Source organism: Coturnix japonica, chromosome 1 (assembly GCF_001577835.2).
Source record: "Coturnix japonica isolate 7356 chromosome 1, Coturnix japonica 2.1, whole genome shotgun sequence".
NCBI classification, from domain to species: Eukaryota; Metazoa; Chordata; class Aves; order Galliformes; family Phasianidae; genus Coturnix; species Coturnix japonica.
In genome coordinates this window covers 112517982-112533396 of record NC_029516.1, presented here as the reverse complement: position 1 = coordinate 112533396, position 15415 = coordinate 112517982, and the positions used below count along the sequence as shown (strand labels likewise).

General features: G+C 38.3%; 1 protein-coding gene across 3 annotated transcripts in view; it reads left to right on the top strand.

The window, feature by feature from the left end:
* Positions 1-15415, top strand: part of WWC3 (WWC family member 3) — a 55674-nt gene that overhangs the window by 2218 nt on the left and 38041 nt on the right. For all 3 annotated transcript variants that reach the window (XM_015886921.2, XM_015886914.2, XM_015886906.2), the window contains exons 2-5: positions 2567-2770; positions 4961-5037; positions 6747-6826; positions 12448-12577. In XM_015886921.2, the coding sequence (XP_015742407.1) occupies positions 2567-2770; positions 4961-5037; positions 6747-6826; positions 12448-12577 (491 nt within the window). The remainder of the gene's footprint in view (positions 1-2566; positions 2771-4960; positions 5038-6746; positions 6827-12447; positions 12578-15415) is intronic.

The following is a 15415-nucleotide window of genomic DNA, read 5'->3' as shown; positions in this document are numbered from 1 at the left end:
TCATGAGACCATGTCAGGCAGGTGGCAGAGATGATAGAGCAATGAATAAATGTTTTTCTGAAACGATTCCCTTGCATTATGTTCTGAATTACGACTAAAATACTTGAAAAGCAACTTCCAAGTGAAAACAAGTTGATTATTTAAGCCTTTCCAGGTTGCCTTTAGTGGATGATCAGGTTTAAATGGTTTAAAACAATGACGGAACTGTGTTAATTGGGAAAATAGTGATGCTTCAGTTCCAAGAAATCCTATGAGAAAATGCAAGAGATTATTTAAATAGGTTCTTTTAAGAGTTATGGTTATTGAGGAGCTCTCATGCTTTGTGTATGCTCAGCTTTTTGTCTGTATCACTTTTAAAGGAAATCAGTTCATTTTTTTTTCAAGCCTCTGACTAAGTTTGTTTACCTAGAAAGTAGTAAAAGGACTTCTAGGCAATACTTTTCCATTTATATTGAAAATCCCCAGGAAAAGAGGAATCTTCAGTAAATCTCCACGGTGCTTCCAACCCTGATTTCCATCTTGTTCTGTAAATTCAGTACTTTGTTGACACCCGTACTAAGCTGCTCTTGGCTCTGGTCCAACCATTGCTTAAAAACCCGTGGTGGCTGCCAGCCGCAGAATTCCTTTTCCTCCTCCTCAGTGTCTTGAGAGCTTTTGAAGTCTCCTTTAACCAGTTGGGCATTCCCCAGTGGGGGAATAGTAATCTATTCCCTGCATTTGTCTGAGGCTCTTCTCGAATTACTATAGATTTGTATTTTTTTTATAAATTGTCTATAAAGAAACAAAGGAAATGAATTTTACCATCCAACTTAGCTTTAGTTTCAGTTATTACGTGACAAACTTATGTAGAAATCCAGGGCAAAGTGAAGACTCCATACTCATAAATCAGAAGAGATTGTCACTGTTGTACTAAAGTAGTTTTCTGTCTCAGAAGAATGCTGCTAGCTTTTGAGAAAGCTTCTGAAGTAATCTGTGAAGTGATTACATACCCTGTAGTGTAGGACCTCAAAGCTCAATGTGCAATACAATGTCATTTAGCTAATAGTAGATCTATTAATTTTCCATTCAAAAAGAGATGCTTGCTATGATATAGTTTTTCTGTCTCATAAATATTAGTTATTTTTTGCATAGTTTCACAGTCTCACAGTCTCATGCGGGTTGGAAGGGACCTTAGAGATCATCGAGTCCAACCCCTGGGATTCGAGCCTCTGTGTAGCAGAGCGGCACTTCTACCACTTGCGCCACAGGGGGGATTCGAACCCAGGGCCTCCGGTGTTGCAATGCGGCATTCCTACCACTGCACCACCGGGGCACATGCAGTATAGTAGCTTTAGGAATATTACGTTTTCACAAATATCACGAACACTGATGGATGTGATAGTGTTGCAAATTTTCATGCTCTCACTTAAGAATGGACCGTGGTTTGAACTAAGCAGTTTTCTTTTGCTTTCCATGCGTGCAGAAACTAGTTGTATAAGCATTTATGGAGACTGGAACAAGTCACAGCACATCTTGCTCTGGACTGCAGAAGTAGGTTGGGGATGTTGGAGCAGAGATATTTTGGAAACTGGAGGTGCTGCTGGAAAGGTCACTGTGATACAGGGAGCATATTGGAGGAAGGGCAAAATTGTAGGCATGAGCTTCGTGCTCTTGCACTGTGAGGAGTTGTGGGAAGAGTTACAGCTGAGTAAAGGTTGTTGGGAACATAGTAGTTCTGTTGGAGTACTGCTTCATGTTTCTGTCTACTTCTCAAATGGCTTGTAAATGGTAGAGCTGGTAGTATAACCTTGACACCATGAGAGTTATTAATTCACGAGGGTCAACCTTTTATAGTTTCACATTTAGTCATGAGCACCAAAATTCTGAATTACTTCATGCAAGATAAATACTAAACATAACTGGCTTTCATCTCTTATGAGAAACAAGGTTTGGAAAAAATGACTAGGTTTGCCTCCTGACTGCGCTGCACTTTCTGCAACTGCTTTGAACCCTGACATAGCATCTGCAGTGACTTCTTGCCATCAAAGCATTAACAAACAAATGCCAATAGAAGTGCTCTTCTGGATTTGGGATTAAAATGCTAACTTTTTAGTTGAACTACTTTGTTCTTCTCTAGGCAGGTATAGTCGCTAGCCTTTCAGAATTTTAAATGTGTGAAGTTAATGCATAATATTTTAAAGTTGTTCCAACTGCCTCTAGATACCTTCTGTTTTCCTGTGTGGTTCTAGGTTTTTAGGTAATCCTCAGAATTTTCAAGCTGGCTGTGAGGGAAAGTGAGCATAAACAGATTCTTTTCTTTACAAACTAGAGCATGCCCAGGGAAAACAAATGCAAATGCCTTTTACATTTCAAAGGGATTTTCTTATTCTTTCATTCTGGAAAAATCACTCAGGTTGGAGTGATTTTGAACACTAGTGTTAGGCAGACTAATTGTTCAGCAACTTCATATTCAGTTTTTTGAGCATGTCACTCTTAATCTGTGATGTAGACCTGCAGAACAGACCTTAACCAAACCATTTTCTCTTTGTGGGATAGTGTCTTACAAATTTGTTGTTTTTCTCCTTAGAGCTTACACAAATTGAAGACCCAAGGGAGCAATGGAGAAGGGAGCAGGAACGCATGCTAAAGGAATATTTAATAGTTGCCCAGGAGGCACTCAATGCCAAGAAAGAGATTTACCAAATAAAGCAGCAGCGTTTTGAACTAGCCCAAGAAGAATATCAACAATTGCACAAAATGTGTGAGGATGACAACCGTTCCTATGCGAGCTGTGAGTTTACTGTCCTTTTCTTGATTTATCATGATAAATATATGGGGTAAGAAAGCATTTGCACCATATTCTCCTTTCAATGAAGACTCTGAAAACATAAGTGAGGCACAGCCCTTTATCTCTTTCATTCGGGGCCTTTTCTGTTAGATCTGCTGGAGTATAACTTTTTAACATTAAACAGGAATATCTTGGTGGCAGCCATGCTGATGCTTCATGAAAGGCAACAAAAATTGAATATTTCTGGGCCAGCTACCCACTTTCCCTTCTAAGTTCATAGATTATTCTGTACTGAAACTGTCATCTTCAAGAGAAGCCTTCTGCAGATTTGTTGTCAGTTTATTAGCTTAATAAAGATTAAGGGAAAAGGCATTGTAGACAAAAGTATATCTGATGATAGCAGTTAGAATAACTGTTACACCAAAAGATTCCTTCGATAAAGCCAGCCTCTGACCCCTTCAGAGGAGAAGGGTATGAGATGGATACACCTGTGGGCAGTGTGGAAACATAGTGGGATTTCAGTGCACATGTGGTTTTTCACTGCCTGTGTGTACAGCCACTGTTCAAATGCAGCATCTGCTGGTAAATGCCAACTACTTCATAAGTATGGGAATCTCTACTAACTCCTTTCTGAAAAAGTTGAAGAAACATGGCTGTGAGAGGTCAAAGTAGGCATTGGGCTATAAGTGTTTAGGTTCTGTATTTATTATTCTCAGTGAATTCATTCATATGTAAAACTCCTAAATGAAAGATGTTTTCGAGGTGTGAGGTGGCCTAGATGGTCCTGACCAGTCTCCATCAAGCATGGGAGGTTATGTGTAGCATGGATGTGAATGTTGTATTAAGTGACTTCTTCCCTTCTTAGTCTTTGGGTAGATTTTCTACGTGTCTCCATGTGTCTGTGGAATCGATATGATACTGTAAAACTAACCTTTTAAGTCGTTTTGTTGAGAAAATATATTTTATATTGTTTTAAGGCCACATGCATCAGCTTTGAGGAAATGAGACGAGCTGATTAGTCCTTTTCTTTTTTAAATCCCTTTCACGATTATTCATACTGTCTACTTGAGATTCCCTAAGGCTTCTCCATTTGTTTTCCTTAATTTTGCCACTCCCCTGTACTCTGAGATGCTTCATTCTCCACTTTTTGTGCAGAAATCTTTGACTCCTAATTTGGGTGCAATTAAAATGCTGAAGGTGGGTGCTTATATTGTAAATATTCCTGCCTCCACTACCACATCTTTAAATCTGTTGCCTTAAAAGAACTAAAAGCACACAAACTGTTTTCCTCTCCTTTGCTTGTGGGTGCTGTCATTGACTCAGTGCGGTGTGCTCATGAGTGGGAGGCAGCATGAGCTCAGCGGTCGTGGGCTGGCAGGGAGGTGCCCATGCAGCACTTCTGTGACTCAGTTGTGATCAACAGTGTTAAAAAAAAAATAAAATTATAAATAATCCATAGAAAATCCTGGATTTAAAGAATTAGTCCAGGCATGACTACTCATTTTGGCAAGTTTCTGCACGCTTGATATGACCTTGGCATTGCAGTGCTCGTATGAGAGTGGAAAGGCTCTGTGAAATGCAGACATGGATATGAGTTTCAAAGCGGCAGCCTCTGGCTTTGCAAAAGGATGGTAGGTCTAACAGTACAACCCAATCCACTTGCATACCGGGCATTTTTCAGCAGGCCAGTGCTGCCATGAATGGCTCACTCAATAAATCATGGTTGGTCTTGCCCAGCCTGTGCTCTAGGACTTTCACCTCATCTGTTTAGGGTTTAGCTGATACTGTCACAGCTTGAAATCACTGCCTGGCTCTAGAGGTGCTGTTTTAAGAACTCGCAAGAAGTTTCAAGTTTAGTAATGTTAATGAAGTTAGAAAACAAATAGCAGTTGTTAATGTTACACAAATATTGCATCAGTAAATGCCAGCATCCTTTAGTGGAAGCTGCTGCCTTTTGAGCAATATGCAGTGCTGCTATATACAGTTCATTTATTTTCTGTTCAGAACTAAATAAGAAACTTCAACCAGACCAAAGATAATTCTTCTGTTGCACTTGAACTGAGAGAATTATTTTAAAAACAAGTGACTTGTAACACAAAGAATGAATGCAACGGTCTTTTAAACAGTGCTACATCTTAACAAGTGTGGTAAAGAAAAGAAATAAATATAAAATAATGTTTTCCATCTGTTTAGCATTCTCTGGATTTTCAACTAATACCAAGTATGACCCATATCAGATTAAAGCAGAAATAGCCAGCCGTCGTGACAGGGTGAGTAGTGTTTTTTAATTGTGTTAAATGTGAATTAGGCATGGGGAGGGGAAGGGGACTGTGTGCTTCAGCTGACGTTTACACTGGGTGCTGTATGTGCTTTTGAAAAGAAAATGTAAAAATACACTCAGACCTATTGCTACGTTCAAGAAGCCTACATGTATTGCATTTTCAGTGACTTGGAAAGTAACACTTTTTCCATGTTACAAAGCATAAAGTTTTTGTCATAGATGATAGAGGCACACAGTTCAATCCTGCTGTCCTTATATATTCTTATTTACCATCTTCAGTGAGTTTCTGTGGATGTCATTGAGCTCTAGACTTAACTGTTTGTTTCCAAGTCCATTGGCAAGTTAGTAGACATGCTGACCAAGTAGATATTTTAAGCTAATTTTTATCCAAAGCTTTTGGGGGTGATGGAAGGAATGCAAGCTTTTTTATAGTTCTGGGCTTTTGTGGCAGTTTTGTGGTAAAATATTATAATTAATAATAATAATGTAAAAAAAAGCAAGAAATTAGAACCATGATTTTAGTATTGTCTAATCTGAAAGAAGAATAGTTGACTTTAGAAACTGATCTTGTGCTGCAAAGATTTCAAGTCTGAAAGTTGTTTAAAGCAAATTGACACAGTAGTCACGAATGGTTATAAAAAACAATTTATAACATTGAGCTTTAAACCCATTTTCTAAATTGCACATTTCTCTTCATTAACTGGTAAAATGGGATGTAGCATTCTAGGCACTTGGCTCACAAAATCAATAAAAATCTTATCTTTGCAGAATGGTGCTCTGTTTCTGTTGTAGTGACTCCTTTTCACATGAGTGCCTCTGAAATCAAATCCCATTCACCACCCTTCAAAGGCATTTATTCTATTTGTGTATGTTTACTACGTGCTGACCAGTGTTTGCTTGTGTTACATACTCTAAGTGTCAGCATAGTCTAAACAAGAAAACAAACCTTGTTTCTTTAAATGATATTTAAAGAAAACAAGCAAGGTCTTCTAAAACTGTTTGTCTCTTTTCCTACATCACAAAATAAAATGATTTCACAAGTGTGTTGGACAATCTGCTCAACTTAATGTGTGTGCGTGTGTACATAATTGCTTCAAGTAATAGAATCAATAGAATAAAATGTGTAGTATCAAGTTGTTGTAGATATTTTTTGAGTCACTGCTGTTATTTCATTTTTGATTTACATACACTCTCTAGATGACGGAGATTACCAGAGAGAGCAAAAGGCAAGACAGTATGAAAACAACCATAGCAAATCAGACTGCCATTTCTGGAAGAAGGATGTCAGTGATTTTATTGTACTAGACTGAAAAACTAATAGCATTAAATATTCAGTGTTTCTTGGTTTGTTTTCTTTTTCATTTTTGGGTTAACTAAGGAATTGACAGTTCAGAGGCATCTGTTTGCTACAAGGGAAGAAGGGAAGCCATATGAAGCTTTTAGCTATTCATATAAACTATTTGAGGTGGAAAACGAATTGAAAAGATAAGAAAAAAGGTGAATGTTGTGATTAGGTCCTTGGATATTTGAGAATGCGTATTATTTTGTTGCAGGTCTTAAAGTAAGAAAGAAGAAAACTTAGATTACAACTTCCATTTATTTAAAAATGACTGAAATTATTGTATTTGAAACGGTTATTTTTTTATAAAGTAAGTTTCCGTTACGTATTATGACTTTAAATTATTTTGGTATATTTAGCTTTCTAGGCTAAAACGAGAATTGGCACAGATGAAGCAAGAGCTGCAATATAAGGAAAAAGGAGTGGAAACTCTGCAAGAGTAAGTTAAGGGGTTGTGGGAGGCTGGTTTCCCCCCCCCCCCACTCCCTCCCCCATCTTGGAATGACTTGCTCAGGAAACTATTGCCTAAAAATAAAGTAGAAAGTTTCTAAATGCTCTGCTCCAGAGTTTCTGCTGTGATAATGGTGCGCATTGAGAACAGTGTGAAATGATGGAAGAAGGATTAGACAGAATTAGGTGGAAAGGTGATTTTAGAGATCCACATGTAAAAGCAGTTTTATAGGTAGTCTTTCCATTCTGCATGAAAATGAGTGAGATTTTTAGAATGTACTCCAAGCATCTTCTGAAGGTACGTATTGTCAGGAGCCCAGTCGGAACCGCTGTGCAATGGGTTAGTGTTACTGTGAGCAGTACCTAGGCTTTCTGGCCAGGCAAACTATTTCTCCAGGGTGGGAGCTGGAACACTGCAACACTGTTTCTTCCTTTTTCCTGGTGGTCAGACCTTCCAGTTCTGGGCAGCACAGTTGATGTGTTCATGTGCAGTAGATCTAATGCTCTGTGAGACCTTGGATTTTGTTGCATGTGTGCAGAATGACTGCATGTAAATATGACCCCTTGTTTCCTCTCTGGAAGGAGAAGTAGCTGAGGGAGCTCAGGGCAATTTGCCACTGCTCCCAGACCATTAAACAGCCTGTGCTCTTGTTTCCTTCACGCTTGCTGGTGGCAAAGGTTGCAGACTGTTGTGGTAACCCTCTACCTGCCACTCTTCCTGCAGGCCATCAGATGGGAACCGAGAGACTTCCATCTGTGTGCTGCTTAGTCACCTGCACACATAGCATGTATGTGGGAAGCCCCGTGTGATAGGGAGAAAGGTTACCAGGCCATGGAAAAGGTGGCAGGTAAACACACATTGTGACTTCCAGATCTGTTCAACAAGCCCGGAATGAGGCTGTATGTTGAAGAGATCTTGGATTTGCTTTGGACATGTGGCTGTGCATTTAGAAATCTTGGCCATCCCTCCAGCATGCATGCAAACAAACTGCCTAATGCAAGTGCTTCTTGAAAACACTGGAACTGTTGCATGTGTAATGCATTTTGCAGCATAAGTACAGCATCTGTGGAAATACTTGGAAGCTTTGGATTTATTGTATTGGTGCTGTAAAGCATGGACACACACTTCTGCTTTGGGAATCCTGGCCAAGCTTCCAGAGGTCCCAGAGCAATTAGGTTCCTGATTTTCCAGCTTAGACAAAATTAACATGGCATTACATTAACTAAACTATATAAAGGAAGATACTCAGTTCTTTCTGTTAAAGAAATAGCCTGTGCATTTCATATTTTTCATTCCATTTTACAAGGTTCTTTTGTTCTATAATGAATTTTAAAAGCTTCAGGAGAAAAGAAAATCCAACAAAATTTGTCCAGCCAAAATCCTTCACTGGCAAGTGGGATGTAATCATTCTCAGGCATAAATATATTTTATTGACTGCACAAAACATTTACAGTTAGTTGTAGGAGAATTAACTGGAACTTCATAATGTCAAGCAGCCCGTGTATTGAAACTGCAAATATTTTAAGGCTGGTCAATGTTTCTGGGTGGTAGCCCAGTTAAGTAAGATGAGCAAAAACAATTTTGTCATAGTGTTCTCCATTGTAATTTCTTTGAGTAAAAATTGTCTCGCCTTTTCTGCTTTAGTTATTTGTTTTCCTCCTCATGGCTACCAGGCAATTCTGAGATTATAGGTTCAATCATTTATAGGTTCAGTGGCTCTTATAAAAAGGCTACCCGCTTGACTGGGGAGGTGAAAGTATTTGAAGGCCATTTGAAATTCAAGATTGTTTTAATTCATGTAATTAATTTAAGATAGCCCAGTGAAGTAGTGCATGTTACTGAAAAGTAAAGTCTGCAGATGATTATGAATACTAGTGTTTGTCTTGGATTTTAGCCCAAGTTAAGCTGCCTGTACTCGAGGATGGGGATACAGGAGAAACATTCAAGAGAGGAGCTGGTTCAAGGCAAGCCCTGTGTACCCAATCAGTCAGTGGTAGTAATAAATCAGCTGGTTTAAGAGTTCAGGCATGACAGCTCAGTGCTTCAGTGCTGCTTCTCATTGCTTCTGCTGCAGTCACTCTGTCTGGTAGTGCTCTGGGTGGTGGTCAGTGCCATTTGCTGTAGCTGGTGACAGCATTTTGCCTGCTCTCTATCAGGTATTGCAGTGATTTGTGTTGTGATGTTAGTGTTTGTGCTTTGCTGAGCTCCACTCTCTGAGATGAATTCTGCTTTTGTTTTGGTTTTTCAGGTAATTTTTCAGTTGCTTTTCTGGTGCTTTCTTAGAATTACTACACTTCCAGTAGGAAACGAGCCTATTTGGAGAGTGCTTGTGCTAACAACTGCAGAGAGGAGTATCTCTAGACTCCTTGTGTTGTCAAGAGAGAGGATGGTTTTGTAGGTAGATGGCCCAGGCTGTGAGCCTATCTGTGCTCTGGGCTGTCCCTGGCCTCTCTCTCCTAGCATTCATATTCATCTAGGGGAAAGTGGCAGTCCAGTCAAGTACCGAAGCTGAAGAATTTTACTTTCTGCATATCCACAAAACAAGTGTGCTGTCTGAAAAGAAACTTGTCATTCCTTTTCCAAAAGAGAAGTAGTTTGTGTTGCTTTTTTTTTTTATTTTTTTATTTTGTGGAGACTTGCACATTCCAGGCATTTCTCCCTTTTGTTACTTCTAAATTTTGGGTCTTTGTATTTTTTGTTCCTTCTTGTGTTAGGTCAAATCATCAAGTAACTGCCAAATGGAGACTGGCATACATCCTGTTCAGATCTTTTAAAGCTGTGTTCTTCACATTATTTTAAGTATGTGCCAAGAACAATACTGGAAGTTGTCACACTTCAGGGTTTATATCTGGCTGAAGGCTTGCTTTGAACCTCTAAGCAGCATAGTGCCAGGAGCAGGTATCAGAACCAGCACAGCTCTCTGTTCAACCACTGCTGAGTTTTTAATAGCTCTGCAATTCCAATACAGTCAGAATTCTGATTTCTGTAGTGCTGCAGCACTTCTCATTAGGGCTGTATTTTCTCCACTTTCATCCAAATTTGGCAATGTTATGATAAGCCTTCAAATGTTACGGTCTGCCCTCACCCACTGGAGACTTTCTGGAGCTCATTATTTCAGTCCTGCCTCTATCCCACCCGGTGTGATCTCCTTCACCGTTCCTTGGTCTCTAGGGGTGCATTTGCCCCAAGGTGCAGCCGATTCTGTTAAAGCCTGGGGTTAGGGAGTTAAATCTGAGCCTTTTCTGGAACATATTCCTCTGTCTGGCTGTTAGGGACTGAGGATGAGGTGCAGCTCCTTTCTCTCCCATGTGTTTTCAGTGACCCTTCTGCTTGCCATGAGGAAGAGCAGAGGATTTTGGAGGAAGAAGGCGTTTAGCAGCAAAGGAAATGAAAACCCAGCCAGTTGGCTGCGAGAGCGGAAGGAATGCTCAGAGAAAATGAGGAGAGATGGGGAATTAGGGCTGACTAAACAATTTATAGCTACGCACGAGTTCAGAGGATATGAGAACCGACAAAAGCTTTAAAATTAGATTTAACTCAACTACAGACATACACTTTAATGAGGATTAGGGGAGGAGACTTATGTATTTGAATGATGTGGCTGGAAACAGAGTGGAGACTGCTGTATGGAATCAAAGTATTGTGAGTGTGCTCGTAGCCTACATGTTCTGGAAGCACCTTCCTCAGAAAATGTGTGCTTCATTCATAGTAGGGTATTACTTGAATGTTCTTCCTGTTTGTACAAAGGGCTAATCAGTATTTGCATCATGCGCTTTCCCATTAATAAATGGAAGATTCCTGTTAACTTTGTAGCTTTCAAAAGTAAAGCTTTATGAAGAGGAGAAAGAAAAATTAATGGCCAATAAATAACATAATTTTGTAAAATACTTAAGGCAGCTTGGATGTACAGCAATACTGATTTAAGCTGTGATATGTCTGGCAGTAGAGCCTTTTCTGATTCTTTACTTAAACAAACACCAGTTCCTAAGTTGGGCTCCAAAGTGACGTCCAGGAACATTAATTTGTGGGTAACTGGACAAAAATCTGTTTGAAATTAAATAATTTCCTCTTCCTGTAATGCCACCTTGTACCAGCCAAACAGTATAATGAACAGTTGTGTAGGAGACGTTTCCTGGTTTAGAATTTGGGTGGAATCTATGTTTTTAACATTAACATAACCTTCAGATAAAACCACATTATCATTTTCATAAAGCTTGTAGTGAATCGGAGTAGCTGTTTTGCCACAGTTTTACCTGACCTTTTCAGGATTTTAAATAAAAATGCATGAAGAACTCCAAGCGGTCATCTGAAAAACAAAACAAAGCAAAACTTGAAGGCGCATGATTTAAGTATTTTCTGTTTTTTGAAACATAAATCATAAAGGCTTATGTATTTTCGTATGCAACATGGGGAAAATTGTGCTTAAGCGGAAAGTTGAGGTTCAGGCTTACACTTTGCATTTTGTCCAAAGTCAGGACCTGTCAGAAGAAAACAAACAAACCAAAACTGTAGAAACCCAGCCTGCAATTTCTCCTGAAGGTTGTGAGCTACGCAGTTAAACCTCAGGAGTTTCATTCAAGCTTTTGAGTTTTTCCTATTATGAATTTAATATTTTAATTTTAAAGAAAGTAATCTGCTGCATGTAGAATTCTAGTGATTTGCTTCACTGACAGAGCAGGCTGAGTGAGAGTGACAAAAGTGTAGTTTAAGCTGCAAATACATTTGCATTCTTGGTATCACTTAAATATTCTAAGAATACAAGACAGTTATGAGGTTTCTAGATTTATCTCCTATTGTACTACAATGCAAGGAGGTCTTTTAGTGACAGTCTGTTTTTTCCAGACTAGAATTTTTTCACTATTTTTATGCTTTTTTTTTTTTTTTTTTTTTCATTTTTAGCATAATATACCTTGAAATTTTGAGTTATTCTCAATATACAAAATTTGAGTATTCTTGTCATGATTATATCTAGTACATCTCTTACAACTACTTTTTATAAACTGATGTTGTATGTAATGACTGATGGCTGTGTCATCCAGCCTGGCCTTGAATGCCTCCAGGGATGGGTCATCCACAGCCTCCTTGGGCTGATAATGTCGGATGATGTTCCAAGATGATATTGTCTAGAGAAGATACTCAAAGTATAGAGACAGGAAAGCATTTATGGTGAAGTGAAAAAACAGAATGCCTTCATTAGGATCTTCTAAAACAAGATCAGACAGAAGTCTTGGAAGAGATGTTCAAATGTGTAGTTATGCATCTGAATAGTGTTGGCCTAGCTGCCAGTGTCTTTTCAGTTGTTACTGTGTAGGTGAGATTGATTATACTTTTGTTGTGTAAAGTAATCTGCAAATGTTGCCTGTGTAAATAAACTCTGTACTAGGGGAGGTTAAAAACAGGATATTTGTTGGTTTTGCAGAACCTGATTAGGTAATTGCATTGTTCTAGCTGTTGAGTGTATTGGACACCAAATGCTGTGCTTCTTCCCAGTAGAATGTCGTTTTATTCTTGGAAATAAAGTGGTACACTCATAAACAGAAGGTCTTAAAATGTTTGTGGTGTTTCTAATTATGTGAAAATTCTTGAACTTGTCTTTGTCTTTTCAACAGGATTGATCGTAAGATGTCAAGTTCTCATACAAATTACAGACTGGATGAAGCACAGGCTATAATGAGTGAGCTACGAACCATAAAGAAAGCCATATGCACAGGTGAAAAAGAGAGGCAGGACCTTATGCAGGTAAAAAAACACAACCAAACCACAATTGCTAAAATGTGCAGTGTATTTCCATTTCCTTGATGGTGATTGTGTTGGGGTTTCCAGGTTTAAATAAACAAGCATGGTGGCTAAATTTGATCCTTCTGTTTGATAGCTGACAATAGCACGCTATTCAAAAGAAGTAGATAAGGAGCCTTATGTTCACAGTATACACAATATGAGTTTCATATTTTTGTTGTAAATAACATACTATTCTTAATGTTGAGAGCGGTGTTTTTGTTTAATATAAAATTCCACTGCCGCTGTGTCAAAGACTCCTATGGAATTATTATGCTGTGTTTAAAAACAAAAATGAGACCAATAGTGTTTGTTTTACACTTTGTTTGTTTAATGTCCCCTTGTGTTCCCTATGAAGAAGTAGGACTGAGAGTCCATGTTTTAAAAGGTTTATCAGCTTGTCTATCATATTTTTCCTTTTATAAGCTTCTCACATAACTGAATCTCTGTCACTATGTGACAGTTTGGCAGCTCCCTTTTTTTGCCTCAGTTTTTTTTCCAAAATGTTTGTATTAAGACAAATTAATTTAAAATATCCTCATAAAACTCTCAAAGCACACAGTTAAGTGGAGTGTATGTAGATATCATCATGCAAGCTTAAAATTATTGTTTTGAATCTGAGTGTGATGATTAAGGGAAGATGCTGGATCACTGCTTGGGCATGTCTTTGAATGGATTCTGCATCTGCTCTGAGATTTTACCTGCTGTGTCTGCATTATCAGTGTGACAAGAACTTTACTGAGCCATGATCCTTTGCCACTGCAGGAACTTTGGTACAGACTTGCTGAAACATGTTGTGGATAGAGTATTCCTCACCTAATCCTGAAAATATTGTATAGAAAAAAAAATATTACCAAAGTTTTTGGGACTGCGTTAAACTATCATTGCAATCCATTTTATTTATTTATTTATTTTCATTTTTTCTCTGCAATAGTCTTTTGCTGGCATTTTTCTTCTTGTTAAATGATGTGGGTAGCCTGTAATCTACATACAATAAATTTCCATAGTTATACAATTATTCAATCTCCAAAGTATTACCCGAAGGTCAGCTGATGGACCACAAATCCTTGTTCGAGTAGACAGAACACTTAAGTCACTACTAAAAGTTTCAGCCTTGGCAGCTTTTAACATACTTGATATTTTGTGTTGGCCAGGTTTTAAAGCGATTCTCAAGTCTTCCACATGCCTAGCTAGCAAGAAATGATTAGAAAGGCAGTTCTTCATGGATGCCGTGACGCACGTTTTAGGAAACTAAGGGGTAATTTAAAGTCTTGTGTGTGAGACTTTGGAAAAGCTTAACTACTGGCCTTGTTTTGACTCTCTTAGTAGGTTTTTTATTTTTTTTCCCCCATTTCTTTAGATTTTCAATCCTCAGTGGCACTATATCCAGTGGTAAACATTAAGACGCCTTAAAATCACGTCTTATAAACCAATCTTAAGTGCAGTTGCATAGTCTTTAAATATGCATAGGGCACTCTGAAAGCAATGCTTCTCATTTATTACCGTGGAAGTTACATCAGATAGAACAGAAAGTGCACAATAACACTATTTGATAGAGCAGACTCTCAGCTACAAAACTCAGTTTTTCAACAAAGTCACCATCATTAGCTATGCATTTTTGCCAGCCATGGACAAGAGCCTGCATGTTCTTTTATTTATTATTATTTGAAAAGAGTTGTTTAGCTTTGGCAAACAAGTGGAAATCTGTTTAAAACATCTTTGTAATGAGTTGAGAATTTGATCTTTTTTATTTTCCCTATGGATTTGGAAACCGAGTTGTCCACAAAAGTGCTATCTTTAAAAGCTATTGTTGGTAAGACAAGCTTTCTTAGGGAAAACTGTCTGTTTTGAACACTGTTTATAGATGAGTTGGAAGTATTCTGTAAACAGCTGGGAATTTATTTCAGAGAAAGGAAATAGAAAATTTCATACTACTTCTTAATTTAAATCTGGCCAGTGTAAGCAACAGAACTAAACATAGCAAAAGTGACTCAGTCTTGTGTAGGTGCTTGGAAAATTGTGGCTGTCATAGAAATATGATAATTGGGCAGAGCTGTGTGGGAGAGAAGTCTGACAAGGGAATCAGAGGGTGGTTGGATTTAAACTGGGTGCTGTGGTTACAAATAAAGCCAAATATACAATCTCATAGCTCCAAATAAATGGACAAACTTTTTATATAAGATTAGTAATCAAGATGTGTGCTTATGTTCCTGAAAGCTGAGTGTGTGCCTCTTTTCCCTCCCTCTTCATGCTTGTTGTGTGTCTCTTTCCCCCTCCCTTCATGCTTTAATTTCTGTACCAGCATATTCATATCCTTTAAAAATGTTCTTTCTTAGAAAGCATTGGAGAGTGTGTTTGTTGTTTTGTTCTTCAATTTTTATTATTTTCTTCTTTATTGTTTCCTTCTTTACCATTTAAGTAAGCCAACTAGGTTAGATAGGAATTGTATTGAAATGTGTGCCACCTAAATCAGCTAGCAGCAAATTAATTATGTGATGGCAGTGCTTCCTTTTTGATAGACTTTGACTGGTGTGTCTGCAGCTTCAGAACCATGCATAAAGTGGTCTGTCACTTTCTCTAAGATTACCATAAACAATCCATAAACCTCAGATGAAAGAGGTTCTCTCTTCCATGTTTCTGGGAAGGGTCTTTCTCCAAGTAGTTGATCTAAATTGTTTCTATGGGAAAGTGTGTTAGCTTAGGTTGTAATTTTTCATGTTATGATCGCTGGAGGGTATGCTTTTAATTCATCCAACTAAAGACTCAGAGGACTTCCATACTTACCATAAAGCACAGTCACCT